We start from the raw sequence: 13,556 nt of genomic DNA on the forward strand, positions 1-13,556 counted from the left end.
TTAACTTTAATTTTCAGAATTATTATTATATTTCCGTTTTGTGTTTATGTGGAAAAAAGGTTGAATCTGCGACAAAAATGTACTTTATCTTGTGGTCAATAAATCATTATTCTATAAAAAAAACCAATAGTCGTGCGGGCTAAATGCAAGTTTAGTGTGCGGAAGGTTCCGAGTTCAAATCCCCGGCCGGGCAGCAATTTTTCTTATCGGAGTTCGTCCAGAAATTGGCTACACTGACACAGGTTTTGTCACTTCTCATTGGAAAGTAAAACTCAATGAAAAAAAAATAGACTTGTTATGAATTACCACTTCACTATTGAATTTCGCTTGATACTCTGATGAATTCGGTTATGAATTCGCGTTCTTTTCGTTGAATAAAATATTTCAAAGATTCAAAATAAAGACCACATAACTCGATCCAGAATCACAGTGAGAAAAAAGCAGAAGAGAAATTGTGGAAGTCAACCGAACAATCGAGATTCGAGTATTCATTCTCTGGCCTTTTTTCTCCCACTTATTTCTCTCCTATTCCTTTTTCACTTCTCTGGAGAAAAATGTAGCGATTCGTTTGCCTTCGTCCGTAGCCACGAAATGTGGAATGGGTAATTGTTCGTTTCCCTTCTTTATTCGCGGAAAAACGCGGAAATTTCTCCTTCCTCCGCTCTTGCATTGCATTTTCATCAATTACGTATTTTACAATTGTAAATTAAGATCCGTACATTTTCGCATAAAATTATAATCACGCTTTCCGACTATTTCCGAGTTAACAAGTAGTGGAGTAGTGTGTTTGGTCAGACCGTACTCTGGAAACAGTCGAGTGGTCGTTGAAAATGATGGAAAAAGTTAAACTCTGGATATAAAACTATAAGCCGTATTTACACCCAGTGAAAAAATTCAGAAAAAGGTCACTTTTAATACTCCAGCATGTCACCTCTGCATTCCCCCAGCATTGAATGCACTATTTATATTTCTCTGACTTCAGAAAAAAAAGATATCGAGGTACTCTCCCACTGTTGTTGTACCAGTGCAGTGTTAATATATTCCTTGATGTTTTAGTCAGCATTGATATTAATCGTTTTTGCGATTCCGTACTAACTTCCCTCACCAAACTTGTACTAATGAAATTATCATAAAGTGAATATAAAAAAATGTTGAAGAACAAGTGTGACAGTAGGTTGAGCGACATTGTGCTATACATGTTTGTAGTTCAGGTCGTTTGAAGGTCACTGTGAAGTTTAGGACATAATGGAGCTCGTCATAAAATCGCCAATCACCGGTTTTTTCCAAACAAATTAAACCAAAATTGATAATTAATTACAAATTAGTGAATCACGGGTACTGCACATGTTTGTGAACACAAAAACACGGATCACAGTTGAATAATGGTTACAAATTAAATGCATTTCATCCCAAAATATTTCAATTTATGGTTATTACAACACACAGATGGAGTCATTTAAGTTCATTCAGTTCATTTTATCGTTTATGTTGAATTGAGAAGGATAATGCAATAACTCGCGTCGGGATTCGTCCCTCGCTTTCCGGGATCAAAGATATTGTATATTTTGTAAGAAAAAATGTCACTTCCTACGACACGTATCCGTTGAGTAGTGGAGGTGTGAAAAGGACCCCAGCATTAATTCACCCCAACCATAATTTTTTTACTGTCCACAAAGACATCACCTTGTTAATGACACAGCCCTCGAGAACACAAAATGTAGGAACAAACAAAAAAATATCCACCGTACATGCAGATAAAATTTCACACAGAAACACAAGGTGTACATGAAACAGTGGATCGCAGAATGCACCATCGATTTCCCATAAAAACTTTGTTCTGTTGTTCTGAATGAATTCACTAGTTCACGCCCCGTTCTTTACTTTATCCAGGCCACAGTGTCTTTGTCCTTGAGTTTTATTTTTCCAGAATTTTCAATTCACTAAAACCCATGAATTGATTAGACAGCAGCAGAACGCGTTCTATTTTTTCTCGAAAAAAAAGCAGAATAAATTTGTCGTCTTCTCTCTCATCCCTGTGGTCATGCTCCTGATGTTGGATCGAGCAACAAGCCAACAGGGCTGTCTACTGAATTCACAATGACAAACTTCTCTTTTTTTATACCTTCTCAACTTGTTTATCCCCACCTCCCACATGTCTCATTCTTTTTCGTTACATCACACCTCCAGTTTTTCTATTCATATTTACTGAGGCTATTGTCACCCACATAACTCAATAATGAATTGAACATGGAATTAATTGAGAGAACGTCAAACGTTTGAAGGAAAAAATTTCACTGCCCCAGCCGAGATTCGAACCCGGGACCTCTCGGTCACGCGTTGGGTGCTCGTACTTTTTTTTTATTCAACCAGTTTTTTTTTAAACAGTCACTTTTTACAATATTTACGTGTATTAAAAATTAGTATCAAAGAGTTCTATGAACGTTATTTTATAAGATCTGTAAAGTTTGGCCAGAAGTGATTCGAGTTTATTTATTATAGTATTTTTATATATTTAAATGACAGTGTACAGTGGACTCTCCTTTATTCTCCTATTCCATAATTCGCACTCTCCTCCGCTCGAGGTCTGCTTCTCCTCAAAATCCTCCCCCTACTCCGCATTCATCGTTCATCCTCCCCTATAACGTCATGCGCTGCGAAGTGCGTAGTGGGACAGATGGTCATGTTCCTCTCCTCCCACTGCCACGATCCTCCCCACTATTCCCAGCTTTTCCTTCTCTACTGCCGCCTGAACTGACGGAGTGGGAGTCTCTCCTTTCCTCGCATTTCACATAAAATGGCTTCAAGGACACCCCCGAGCTGTGGGAATTAAGGAGAGTCCACTGTATTTCGGCTAGAGATTGATGCGTTAATTCTTGCAATCAGTATCCATAAGTTTTTTGGTGCTTAAAAAATGTTCTTTGAGTTATCGTGGATGTAAAAAAACGGCTGGGGCTCCTATCCACTGTTCACGAATTTTCATCGTCTGAATCCGATAATACATGGGTGACAATGGACACAGCGGAAATAGTGCGACCAACGCAGCACGGAATGGCAACACAGTCTAGTCGCATTTTCTAACCTTCTCTATTTTCCATGTTCTCCGGATTTTATTGTTTTCCAAAAATAAAATTCCCTTCATACAAGGCACATAACACGTGGTGACACTGAGAACAAAGAGATATGTGAATACACAAAAGCTCAAGTACAAATAGTGAATTATTTACACAAATACACGTAGATACTGGCATCACAATCTAGATGACCTTTTGGTGCTTGAAAACTTTTTTATAACACAATTTTTTGAGTGCCTGCACTTGCAACGAATGAACGGCGTTTGATTAATTAATAATAATCCCAGATATAAGAATTGAGCAGATTTTTTATTGCCAAGTTGATGAGGAACCTCATAACACAGCTAAAACACAAACACATTCGTATAAAAATTTCTAGTATTTAATTAAATTGTAATATAAGTATCATCGTTTCTGTATCGAACTTCATACATTTAGAAACAGCTAACATGTCATTACCTTCAATTCCTATCGCTATGTCCTGGTAAGTTGTATAGTCAATTTGATGATTACGTACCCTCGCATCTTAAAGAAGATCAAAGTGTTGGGGATATTTTTTTCAAAGGTTGCAATTTTTTTCCCTCTCGGTTGATATAGACGTGTGAAACGCTGTAAATTGGTTGCTCGCGGTGGGAATGAGTGAGGATAACATTCGGATCAATCAGAACAATCGGGGATTAGTGCAATTGCATACAGAAAAGGGATTTATTTGAATCGAATAAATGCTTCCAACATTTTCTTTTGGTCCAATTTCGTAGAGTTAGATTTTTGCTCCGAAGCATCGACTAATTGGAATTTCATGAATAAGTTGTTCATTAAAATTGAGCAACTGCTCATTTGATAGCAAAATTTAAACTTTCAAATCAGATGAATTGAAAAATTCCAAAAGACGTTTTTTAGTCAGTGAAATGCATAAATCATTTTATTACAAATTTTTTTTTGCGAAACCTGTTCACTCGATTCAAATGAATATGGCTCCTCAACCCTCTGAAAATCGCTTCAACAATTTTCCGGCAGCAGACTAAAGATGGTATAAAATTCAAAATTTCTCAATCCTCAAACGTATTTCAAAATTAACAAAATCTGTCGCTTTCCACTAACATTTGGCTCCCGAAAATTTCCCATTAATGAATCACCAAGATTCAGGAGTGATTAAAACCCCAATTATTGAAAATAAAAACCCATTAGCAATAGATATTGCTAGCCTGTAGATATCCATGTAGCACCTCGTCGTAGTTCGCTTGTAATACTTCACAACAACCAGATTAATAATAAAAAATAATAAATATGATATCAGATTAAATTAACAAGTTACTTGTGTTGGCAGACACATTGTTGTTTGCGGTCACATCACCTACGAGTCAGTTTCCCACTTCCTCAAGGATTTTTTGCACGAGGATCGTGAGGATGTCGACGTCGAAGTGGTCTTCTTGCACAGGTATGAAAATGCATTTAACAGAACACATTAATCACTTTAATTCCTCTGTTCACCGAAAAAATAATGGGCGAGTGTAAGTATAAAGCTGCCTGTGTGTCTGTGAAATTGATGATCAATTGTTTAATTCGTGAGAAATAAACAATTGTTAGCATCAAATTAATGTTAACTTATAAAAATGAAAAAACAAAATGTCTCATTGTATTTAGCCCCCCTGGTAAGTATCCTTTCCAAGTGCGGATATTTCTGTCAGGTCAATAAGACGATGGAGGTTCATTTGTGCATCGAATTTTAATATTTATTTATTGAAAGAAAAAAGTTGGACAATCGTCGTCTGATTGGCCTGTGCATAAGGACTCCCCTGTGCTTGCAGAAAAGAACCGGATCTTGAATTGGAGGGTCTCCTGAAGAGGCATTACACCACCGTGGAGTTTTTTCAGGGAACTATGATGAATGCTGTGGATCTAGAGCGTGTCAAGGTATCCTCCCACCAACACACCAATGTTCCACACTCATAGAAATGAAAAATCTCCGTGATTTTGAATTTACGAAAGTTCAAGATAATTACGTTACACTATTATTTCACTTTTCACGAATAGTTCAATTGTATATTTTCGTTATAGGAGATGTTAGGGATTACACCTGGGACAACTTGATGGATCGATTCTCCTCCAGTCGCTCGCACTGTTTATCGTAAAGAATCATTTCTCAAAGTTGATGCTTCTTTAGAATTTATGATGCATTGCAACTGATCACGGGAAGGAAATTTCGGTGCAAGAATTTGGATTTTGATTCAAGAATCATATTCGGATTCCAATCCGATCAGGGGCGCGCGCGGGAAACCAGAGATCCCCGCGTCGGTACAGTCGTTTTCTTCATTATCAACCTCTCGTTTATCAAGGTTTCGGAAATGAAAATTATACCCAAGCCGGGATTTGAACTCGGAACCATCGGCGACTACAGCCCTCCAACTACATGAATACTCAATTCTTGAACTAAGAAAAAGAAATTCTCAACTCAAAAATGATATTCTCGATTTGAGAATCACAATATTTCCCAATTGAGAACAATCACTCTTGAAGCAAAAAAATCTTTTCTCCATCCGAGATTCTAGAAATTCTTGATTTAATAGAGAGAAACTATTGAATACAACAATTCCCTGCTCGTGATAGAATTGCTCATAAAGATGACTTGAAACTCTCACACGCACATTGACTTGAAACTTTTCAATAAATTTCTTTTCGCTTTCTCTGCTCCCTATACTCTACAGCGAAAGTTGCGGTCAAGTATGGGTTACGGTTAGAGAGAATGCTAGGTCCACACCATACCCGAGTGGGTACAATCGCTTCCTCTATTATCAACCTCTGACTTATCAAGGCCTCAAGAATAAAAATTGAGCCGAAGCCGGGATTTGAACTTGGAACCTTCGGCGCACTGAACTTGCGCTTGAACTAAGAAAGAGCAATTCTCATCTCAAAAAAGATATTCTCGACTTGAGAATCTCAATATGTTCCAAATGAAAATAATCACTCTTGAAACAAAAAAATCTTTTCTCCATCCGAGACTCTGGAAATTCTTCATTCAATGAAGAAAAACTATTGAATACAATAATTCCCTTCCCGTCATGGAATTGCTCATAAAAATAAGTTATATTCTCTCGAAACTTTTCAATGAATTTCTTTTCGTTTCCTCTCCTCCCTATGCTCTGCAGTGAAGGTTTTGGACAAGTATGGGTTACGGTAGAGAGAATTTTTCAAATATATCTCTTCTTTGAGTACATTCAACGACTTTTGCGCTCATTATCCTTCAGAACACTCACGTATATCTATACTGCGACGAGTGGACGAAGTCTTTCATTCAATTTTAATGAACTCCCGTTATTTTACCCATTCTCTTGTGATACTCGTGAAAAAAAAAATGTGATGAAATTTTTTGCAAACATACACGTGACTAGTTTCAATCAATACTCCCAACGAATTGATACAGCTGAGGGAAATTGAAAGACACCGTTAACACTCGATTATTCAATACAAAACACGTAGAAAAAGCAAGCGCCTGCGCGGCTCTGCATGAGTTATGCTGGTTATTTGAGCTATGGGTTTTGTTCCAGAACGAGGTGACGTTTTCAAGTAGAAATTATTTAGGCGTTAAACTCTGTTCTATTTATGTGTATGTAAAAATTAATTTTGACAGCACGGAGTCAAGGCCAATAATGGAGAAGAGGATGCAGTGATGGAGATTAATTTATTTACTTAGAATTATTCGTTCAAATTTACTAGTATTTACATATATTTTAACTCATGACAAGGGCAACGATCAGCGGAATGAATGATACGAATAATTGTAACATCAAAACTACATAAATCGTGATATATCCGACCAAACAGGAAACCACCAGATCTCGAGTTGGAGGGACTGTTTAAGCGGCACTTCACCACAGTCGAGTTCTTTCAGGGCACCATCATGAATCCCATTGATCTTCAACGGGTCAAGGTGAGTCAACACTGAAAGAAGAAAAAAACAAATCGACAAAGTGAAAATTAACAGCTCAAGTAACAACCCAATGATAAAATGCGTTAATTACTCAAATAATATATATCTATTTGGCTAAATTAATTGGATGATTCGCACACGCCTCACGTCTATCTTTGACCTAATTACCTCTATGTACAGCAGAGAGAAAAATTTTATTTGGCTTGAGTATATTATCAACTTTGTTGAATTAGGTATTGAATTAATTAAACGTAATTAAACTGATCCTTTTGCTGATACATAATGCAGGTGAATTAAATTTAATGCGAGTATAATCTCATCGGTCTCAAATAAAATTTTTCAACATATCCTCGTACACCTTTTGTCCTCCATCAACATCAGTATTTCCTTCAAATGTGTGAAAGTACTTACGATACTTGTCTCACGCTGTCTTTTTCTGTGCCTCACCCTTTGTTCTCGCACATCAGACAAATATGTTTCTCCGTTGCAAACGTGTTCATATGTCTGACTGTTGAGATATTCCAACGTGTATCATGTAGATATTTTACGTTCGGGGGAATCAGCGATGAAGAGACTCAAAGACAAATGCTCTACTTGTTTTTTGTCACATTCTGCTGAAAACTGTCATTTCATGGATCGTTTTTAGTTCGTGAAATAGTGTTTTACGGCGTGGTAACGCCCCCTGACCAATGCGAGCGCGACATTTCATTCGGCTATTCGTAAAATATTCGTATAGCCGATGGTAGCCGATGGTAGCCGAATATTTTACGAAAACCGATCGTAGCCGAATGACATTTCATGCTCGCGTAGCGCGTCCAGACGGCTAGGGGAAAACAGCACCGTTGAACCATCGTGTCAGTGAAGCGAATCACTTAATGGCCGATCAGCTGACTGAGCGTTTAACAAAATTGTTGGTGCGGGTCATGGACATCTAAAATGAAAATTCATTTTATTATTTTCTAAATTCGAGGAGAATGGCCGGATTATATCCGACAGTGACCCACAAATTGATTCCGAAGACTTTTATTGTTTGTGTTAATTTTTTAATGTTCTTAAAGACTTATTTTCAAGTAAGAAAATATCATTACAATTAAAACGTTTTCTTGTATGATAATTCAGCAAAAATTTATAATGTTTCAAGATTTAGCTGAATTGGCTGATCTCATCTTTCAGAATTTTGCCAATAATAGACATTCAAAATTTATAAGAATGTTCTGAAATCTACATTAATCAACAATATTTCATTTTTCAACATTTGATGAAGCCATTGAAACACCAAATCAATAATTAAGTAATGAATTTGTCACTCATGACATAAAATTGAAGCTGTATTTTCACAAATTATTCTGTAATTTGCATTTTTTGTTGAAAACAATCTATTTGGAAGAAAAATTCCCTTCTTCAAGTTTCTTATTAATCTTTGTTTTCTCTTATTTTGCTGCTTGTTTTTTTTTCCAAGTCCAAGGGGGGCCTCGCCCCCCCCCTCTGGACCCCCTCCCCCGCCCCCACCTCTTCACGCAACTGAAATTTCGAGATGAGAATGATGACAGCTTTCAGCAAAATGTGGAAGAAAATAATAATCGTCACGCGGACGTAATTCACCAGATTGGCCTCGTGAAAATTCTCTAGCAGGTGGCGCTTCCTAGGCTTTACACTTGGCCGTAATTTAGTGCATTGCGTCCTTGTGACGAAAATAACTATTTGTAAGACTGTCTCGTGTCGAGAATTCGGGTGTCATTGGCTTGGACGAAGGGATTTAATTTTGATACAGTAGACTCCCGTTAGAGTCACACCCGTTATAGTCGCATTTCCCCTCATCGATTTTTCTGCCCGCGAGCGCTCCCCCCACTCCATTACCTACAAAAGCCTTTAAATGAATGCTCCTGTTTTTCCTGAAGGTGTCATTGTTTTTGAATTCTCGGAAATTCGCGAATTAAAATACTGAAAATATGAATTTAGGATAGGTAGACATTTAGTCTGCTCCTGATCGTTACGGAGAGACGTTACATTTTTATTGTTGTAAAATAAGTTAAAATTTGATTAGTTAGTTGATCGAGTGAAAATTTAAATGAATTGAAAAATGGATCCACATGACAATAATTAATTACTAATGATAATTAATTAATTTTTATTTTTATTGGTCATTATAATATCATAATTGTTATGATAATTATTATTATATTGTTGCGTATTTACCCTTTTTCTCCCTCAACCAACTTCATGTACGATCGTCTCTTTGTCGATCATCATTCTTTTATCTTAGCTCTTAGTCCGCGGACGTGTCATTTCTTTTTGTATCTTTTATTAATTATTCTTTCCGCCCCATTTTATTTAGTAAACGAATTTATTATTTAAACGGTGTCGTATTTTACAATATTTTCATTTTTTCATCAATAAAATGAAAAGAAAAAATACAGTATTTTTATTTTATCAATGTCGATTCTGAGAAATGACGCCCGAATACAGTCGCATTCCCCGAATTCGCTTCTCCAACAGCCCCTTGAGTGTGACTCTGGGAGTCTACTGTATTGTTATGATGTCGTGATAATGCGGAGATGACAAGGGGGGGATTTCATGATGGATAGATTATCGACAATTGGATGAAAAGTACGAACTCAGTAGGCATAATGGAGGGAAGATGGTTTTTTTGTTTTTTTCTTTCGGGAATATTATCGCGGCATGATTGTTTGCCTGTATGTTCAGACCCATGTCAGAAGCCCATCAGGATCATGAAAGATAAACCTTTGTATATCGTGAGTCGTTTAGTCGTTGACGTGCTGCACTCATTCACGTACATAAATTTCCTTAGTGTATTCCTGTCAGTTTTTAAAATATACAGATTTTTTTTTATAAATTGAGACAACTGTACCATCGTTTGTTTACGTTCATCATTCAGATGATTGTTTTGTGATGTGGTGGTAGGTTTAATTGAGATGATCTGTAGGCGAGAAAACATTAGTGGTTGAAGTCAATATTGAATTGCCTTGATAATCAATGAAAATTCGTAGGTCAATTTTTCATTTCTTAGTCAACTGAACATTCAAAATGACGAATAAAAATTTCGAATGTACTCGCCTACGATTTCCCTTCATCCTTCACAAAAATCGCGCTTTAGTCTATCAAGAAGTCCCAATACTTCCCTTTCATTGAATGTGTACACGAACATAAAAATCCAAAAATTAGAGGAAATTATTCGAATTGGAAAACCTAAATGAAAAAAAAGCCACCCTTCAAAAGGTTTACATATATGTTACTCCTACGGATAGAGACCCAATGCCTGCTGTCGACCCAGGTGGGTAAGTGCTCGTGCCTCTCACATATTTTTTCTTCTTTGAATCTCTAATTTTTACGATGAGTTACTAGTGAATATATTTTTTTTATCAAGCCTGTTGTAATAGGATATTAGTTAGTGACGTAGTGACTAGCATAGAGACGCACCCAATCGAGCGACATTCATGTCTACATGATGTACACATATGTAGGAGGTACATGGGTTCATCATTTTCCCCGTTCCTTCATTCTTTCGGACGAAGTGTATGAATTTTCCCAGAGATCCCAATTTTCCGACTCTATGAGCATTCAGAGAATTTTTGCATAGCTATGATTGCACAATATTTTTTTGAAAAAATCGCCCGAGGCCGGGATCGAACCAGGGATCTCTCGCACGGCAGGCGGGCACGCTACCACTGAACCAGAGCCCCCAACCGTTCTTTCAGTTCAATTGATTGGTTTATGAATTCAACCGAAAAATTCTCTGGATGAACTTTCCTATCGTCTGATCACGTATCCTACTTCTGCGTGACCACTCAATTAATAATTAAGTTTATCTCTAACCAAGTAGTGTTTTCGCATGCTGTTTAATGGCGCTTCTGCGCGCTTCAATGACGTTATGACGTTTTCAAATGTGTTGGTAGTTGATCAGCGTATGTGCGCCCTCTACAGTATAACATACATGACTTTATACATTTCACAACAAATATACATAACTTGTCATTAATTTAACACTTCTAACTACTCGTCAGCCGCAAGTTCTTATAAGTAGCCTTCATGTGTCCAATAAGAATTCGACAACTTTCAATGTTCTTCACGTAATTGAATTGTTTTTTCGTTCCTTTGGAGGGTAAACAGTGCCAAGGATTTCCGTGAATTTGAGGAACTTTCCATGGAAATAATGATAATGACAAAAGAGAAAGGGAAATCTTTGTGGAATCATTGTATTTTTAATGAGTCATTTCACGTGTGTAAATATATTCTATTCTAAAAATGGTTTTGAGTATCGATTCATCGAGTTTAGATTTTTTTTAACGCACTCAAACTCTCCAAGACATTCGTTACCAATTTTTTTATTGTTCACACGTTAAGGATTAATTTATACGACTAATTGAAGTAATGCCGTTTGGAGACGGCGAGAGTGAGAATTAATGCGTGGGATTTTATAGGTTCACGAGGCAGACGCGTGCCTGGTACTTGCTAACAAGTACTGCCAAGATCCGGATGCTGAGGATGCGGCGAACATTATGCGTGTCATCTCCATTAAAAATTACTCGGATGACATACGCGTTATCATTCAGTTAATGCAATATCACAACAAGGTGAGTTATTACAATTTTTATTTTTCGAATATTTATATGAGAAAGTCCTAGCGAGTTGGAGTCGTACTTTTCCAAAAAGCCTGACGTTATTCCCTTCATATTATTTAGGAAATCAAAAGAAAGACTATTCACATTCGAATTGCGCGACACCATGATTACAAAATGCTATCGATCACATGTGATTGCGGCCCTAATTACAGCGACTAGCGATTATAATGATTATCACTGCCGCAAAAGTGATTACAGTACAGTCGACTCTCCGTAGCTCTCTACTTTCGGGGCTGTGGATTCCAAGAACGGAAAGCTAGAGGTTGTCATTTCTCTACGCATAACTGGCGTGTCTTACGACAGAGACACCGCGACTATCCAAGCGAGAACGCTATAGCTATCTCCGTGTCCCAACACACTTCCTCGATGCGGCTGCCCCTCGTGCGTGACTCACACATGTAGTGGGGGGCGATATTCCCCTCACTCGGTGACGGCTCGAGAGCTACGGAGAGTCGACTATAGACTTGCTGCTTTAAACCCAACAAAACGTACATCATAATGGGTCAATATCGAAGACCCGCGGTACGTAATTAATGAATTACATTCCCCTAATTTTTCACGCAGATATGGAAGTGGTTTTTTTTCTTACGTCCAGCAAAAATTAAGAGAGGGTTGGAGAGAGGGTTGCAGAATATATTTCAGCCACCCTCATCTCTCTTTTTACATGCGGTGTTTAAATAAAAAAAATAGTGAACGTTGATTCTGTATTTATTGATGCCCCTGCTGCCAATGAAACCCTCGGAGGCAACAGAACTGACGGAAAAAAAAAATTATTTTCACTGGGTCAAGGGTCAGATCTCGGATTTTCTCATAGGGAAAGTCGACTTTCGGAAAAATCGAATTTTTTCGTCAAGTGAATGATGATTCTGTATTTAGTGACCCCTCTAATCCCAATGAAACACTCGGAGGCGCCAGAAATGTCGAAATAAATTTTTTTTTTATCGGCGTGACATAAACAAATAAATGTCAAATGATCTAAAACCGTCATTCAGTTGCAATTTAAAAGGTAAACGGTAAAATTAGTGAGAAATAATAACTAATCGCCTACTAATAATAGTTTTCTCTCATCTCTTTTGTCCAGGCCTATTTATTAAACATTCCATCGTGGGACTGGAAGCAGGGAGACGACGTGATATGCCTCGCTGAGCTGAAACTCGGCTTCATCGCTCAGTCCTGCTTGGCGCCAGGATTCAGTACGATGATGGCAAACTTATTTGCCATGAGATCCTTCAAGACGGTCAGTAAAATCGTCCTCTGGAAAATGTAAATCGCCTTAAATTCATCTGTGCATGTGTGAACGTCGTGGCGTCGAATTTGAGTCTCTCCTCAATCCAAGAAAAGATGAAAAAAATTCAGTTGATTCTGGAGAAAATTTTGATTTTCAAACCAATGAAATGTTCTCTTTTAGAAAAAGTCCACAGAGAGAGAGAGAGAGAGTGCGACGCGAATTGCATAAAAAAACAATCAAACTCGTTAACTTGTCACTCGCTCTGAATTTCAGTTTCTATTAGACTGGAAAAAAATGACATTGAATGCGAAAAAAAATGTCCGGTGATTTCAAATGCGGAATGTTGAAAAAAAAAATCGCCTCTCTGTGGACACTAAAAAAGAAATAAAAATAGAGACAACACACACACCTCTACATGCATATATGTAGGCGCGCGTGTAATTAAGAGATGGTTGGTTGATTGGAACCAGTCGCCCGATATGCAGGCATGGCAGAATGACTACCTCCGTGGCACCGGAATGGAGATGTACACCGAGAAACTGAGCCCTACCTTCATTGGAATGCCCTTTACCAAAGCCACCGAGTAAGTCGTTCCATGATCCAAAAATCCTTTTCAAAAAAAAAAAAAAACGACCAAAAAATGACAAACAAACGATCCTTCAAAGCTGAAACGACTAAATGCTCTGATT

General features: G+C 37.6%; 1 protein-coding gene across 2 annotated transcripts in view; it reads left to right on the top strand.

Annotated features, from left to right (window-relative positions):
- The window catches only part of LOC107048927 (calcium-activated potassium channel slowpoke), a 114,071-nt gene that overhangs the window by 66,188 nt on the left and 34,327 nt on the right, over positions 1-13,556 (top strand). For both annotated transcript variants that reach the window (XM_029125894.1, XM_029125895.1), the window contains exons 7-10: positions 4,399-4,509; positions 6,894-6,999; positions 11,439-11,591; positions 12,721-12,876. In XM_029125894.1, coding sequence (XP_028981727.1) covers positions 4,399-4,509; positions 6,894-6,999; positions 11,439-11,591; positions 12,721-12,876 — 526 coding nt within the window. The remainder of the gene's footprint in view (positions 1-4,398; positions 4,510-6,893; positions 7,000-11,438; positions 11,592-12,720; positions 12,877-13,556) is intronic.

Source organism: Diachasma alloeum, unplaced genomic scaffold (assembly GCF_001412515.2).
Source record: "Diachasma alloeum isolate Michigan unplaced genomic scaffold, Dall2.0 Dall_scaffold_00198, whole genome shotgun sequence".
Classification (NCBI taxonomy): domain Eukaryota; kingdom Metazoa; phylum Arthropoda; class Insecta; order Hymenoptera; family Braconidae; genus Diachasma; species Diachasma alloeum.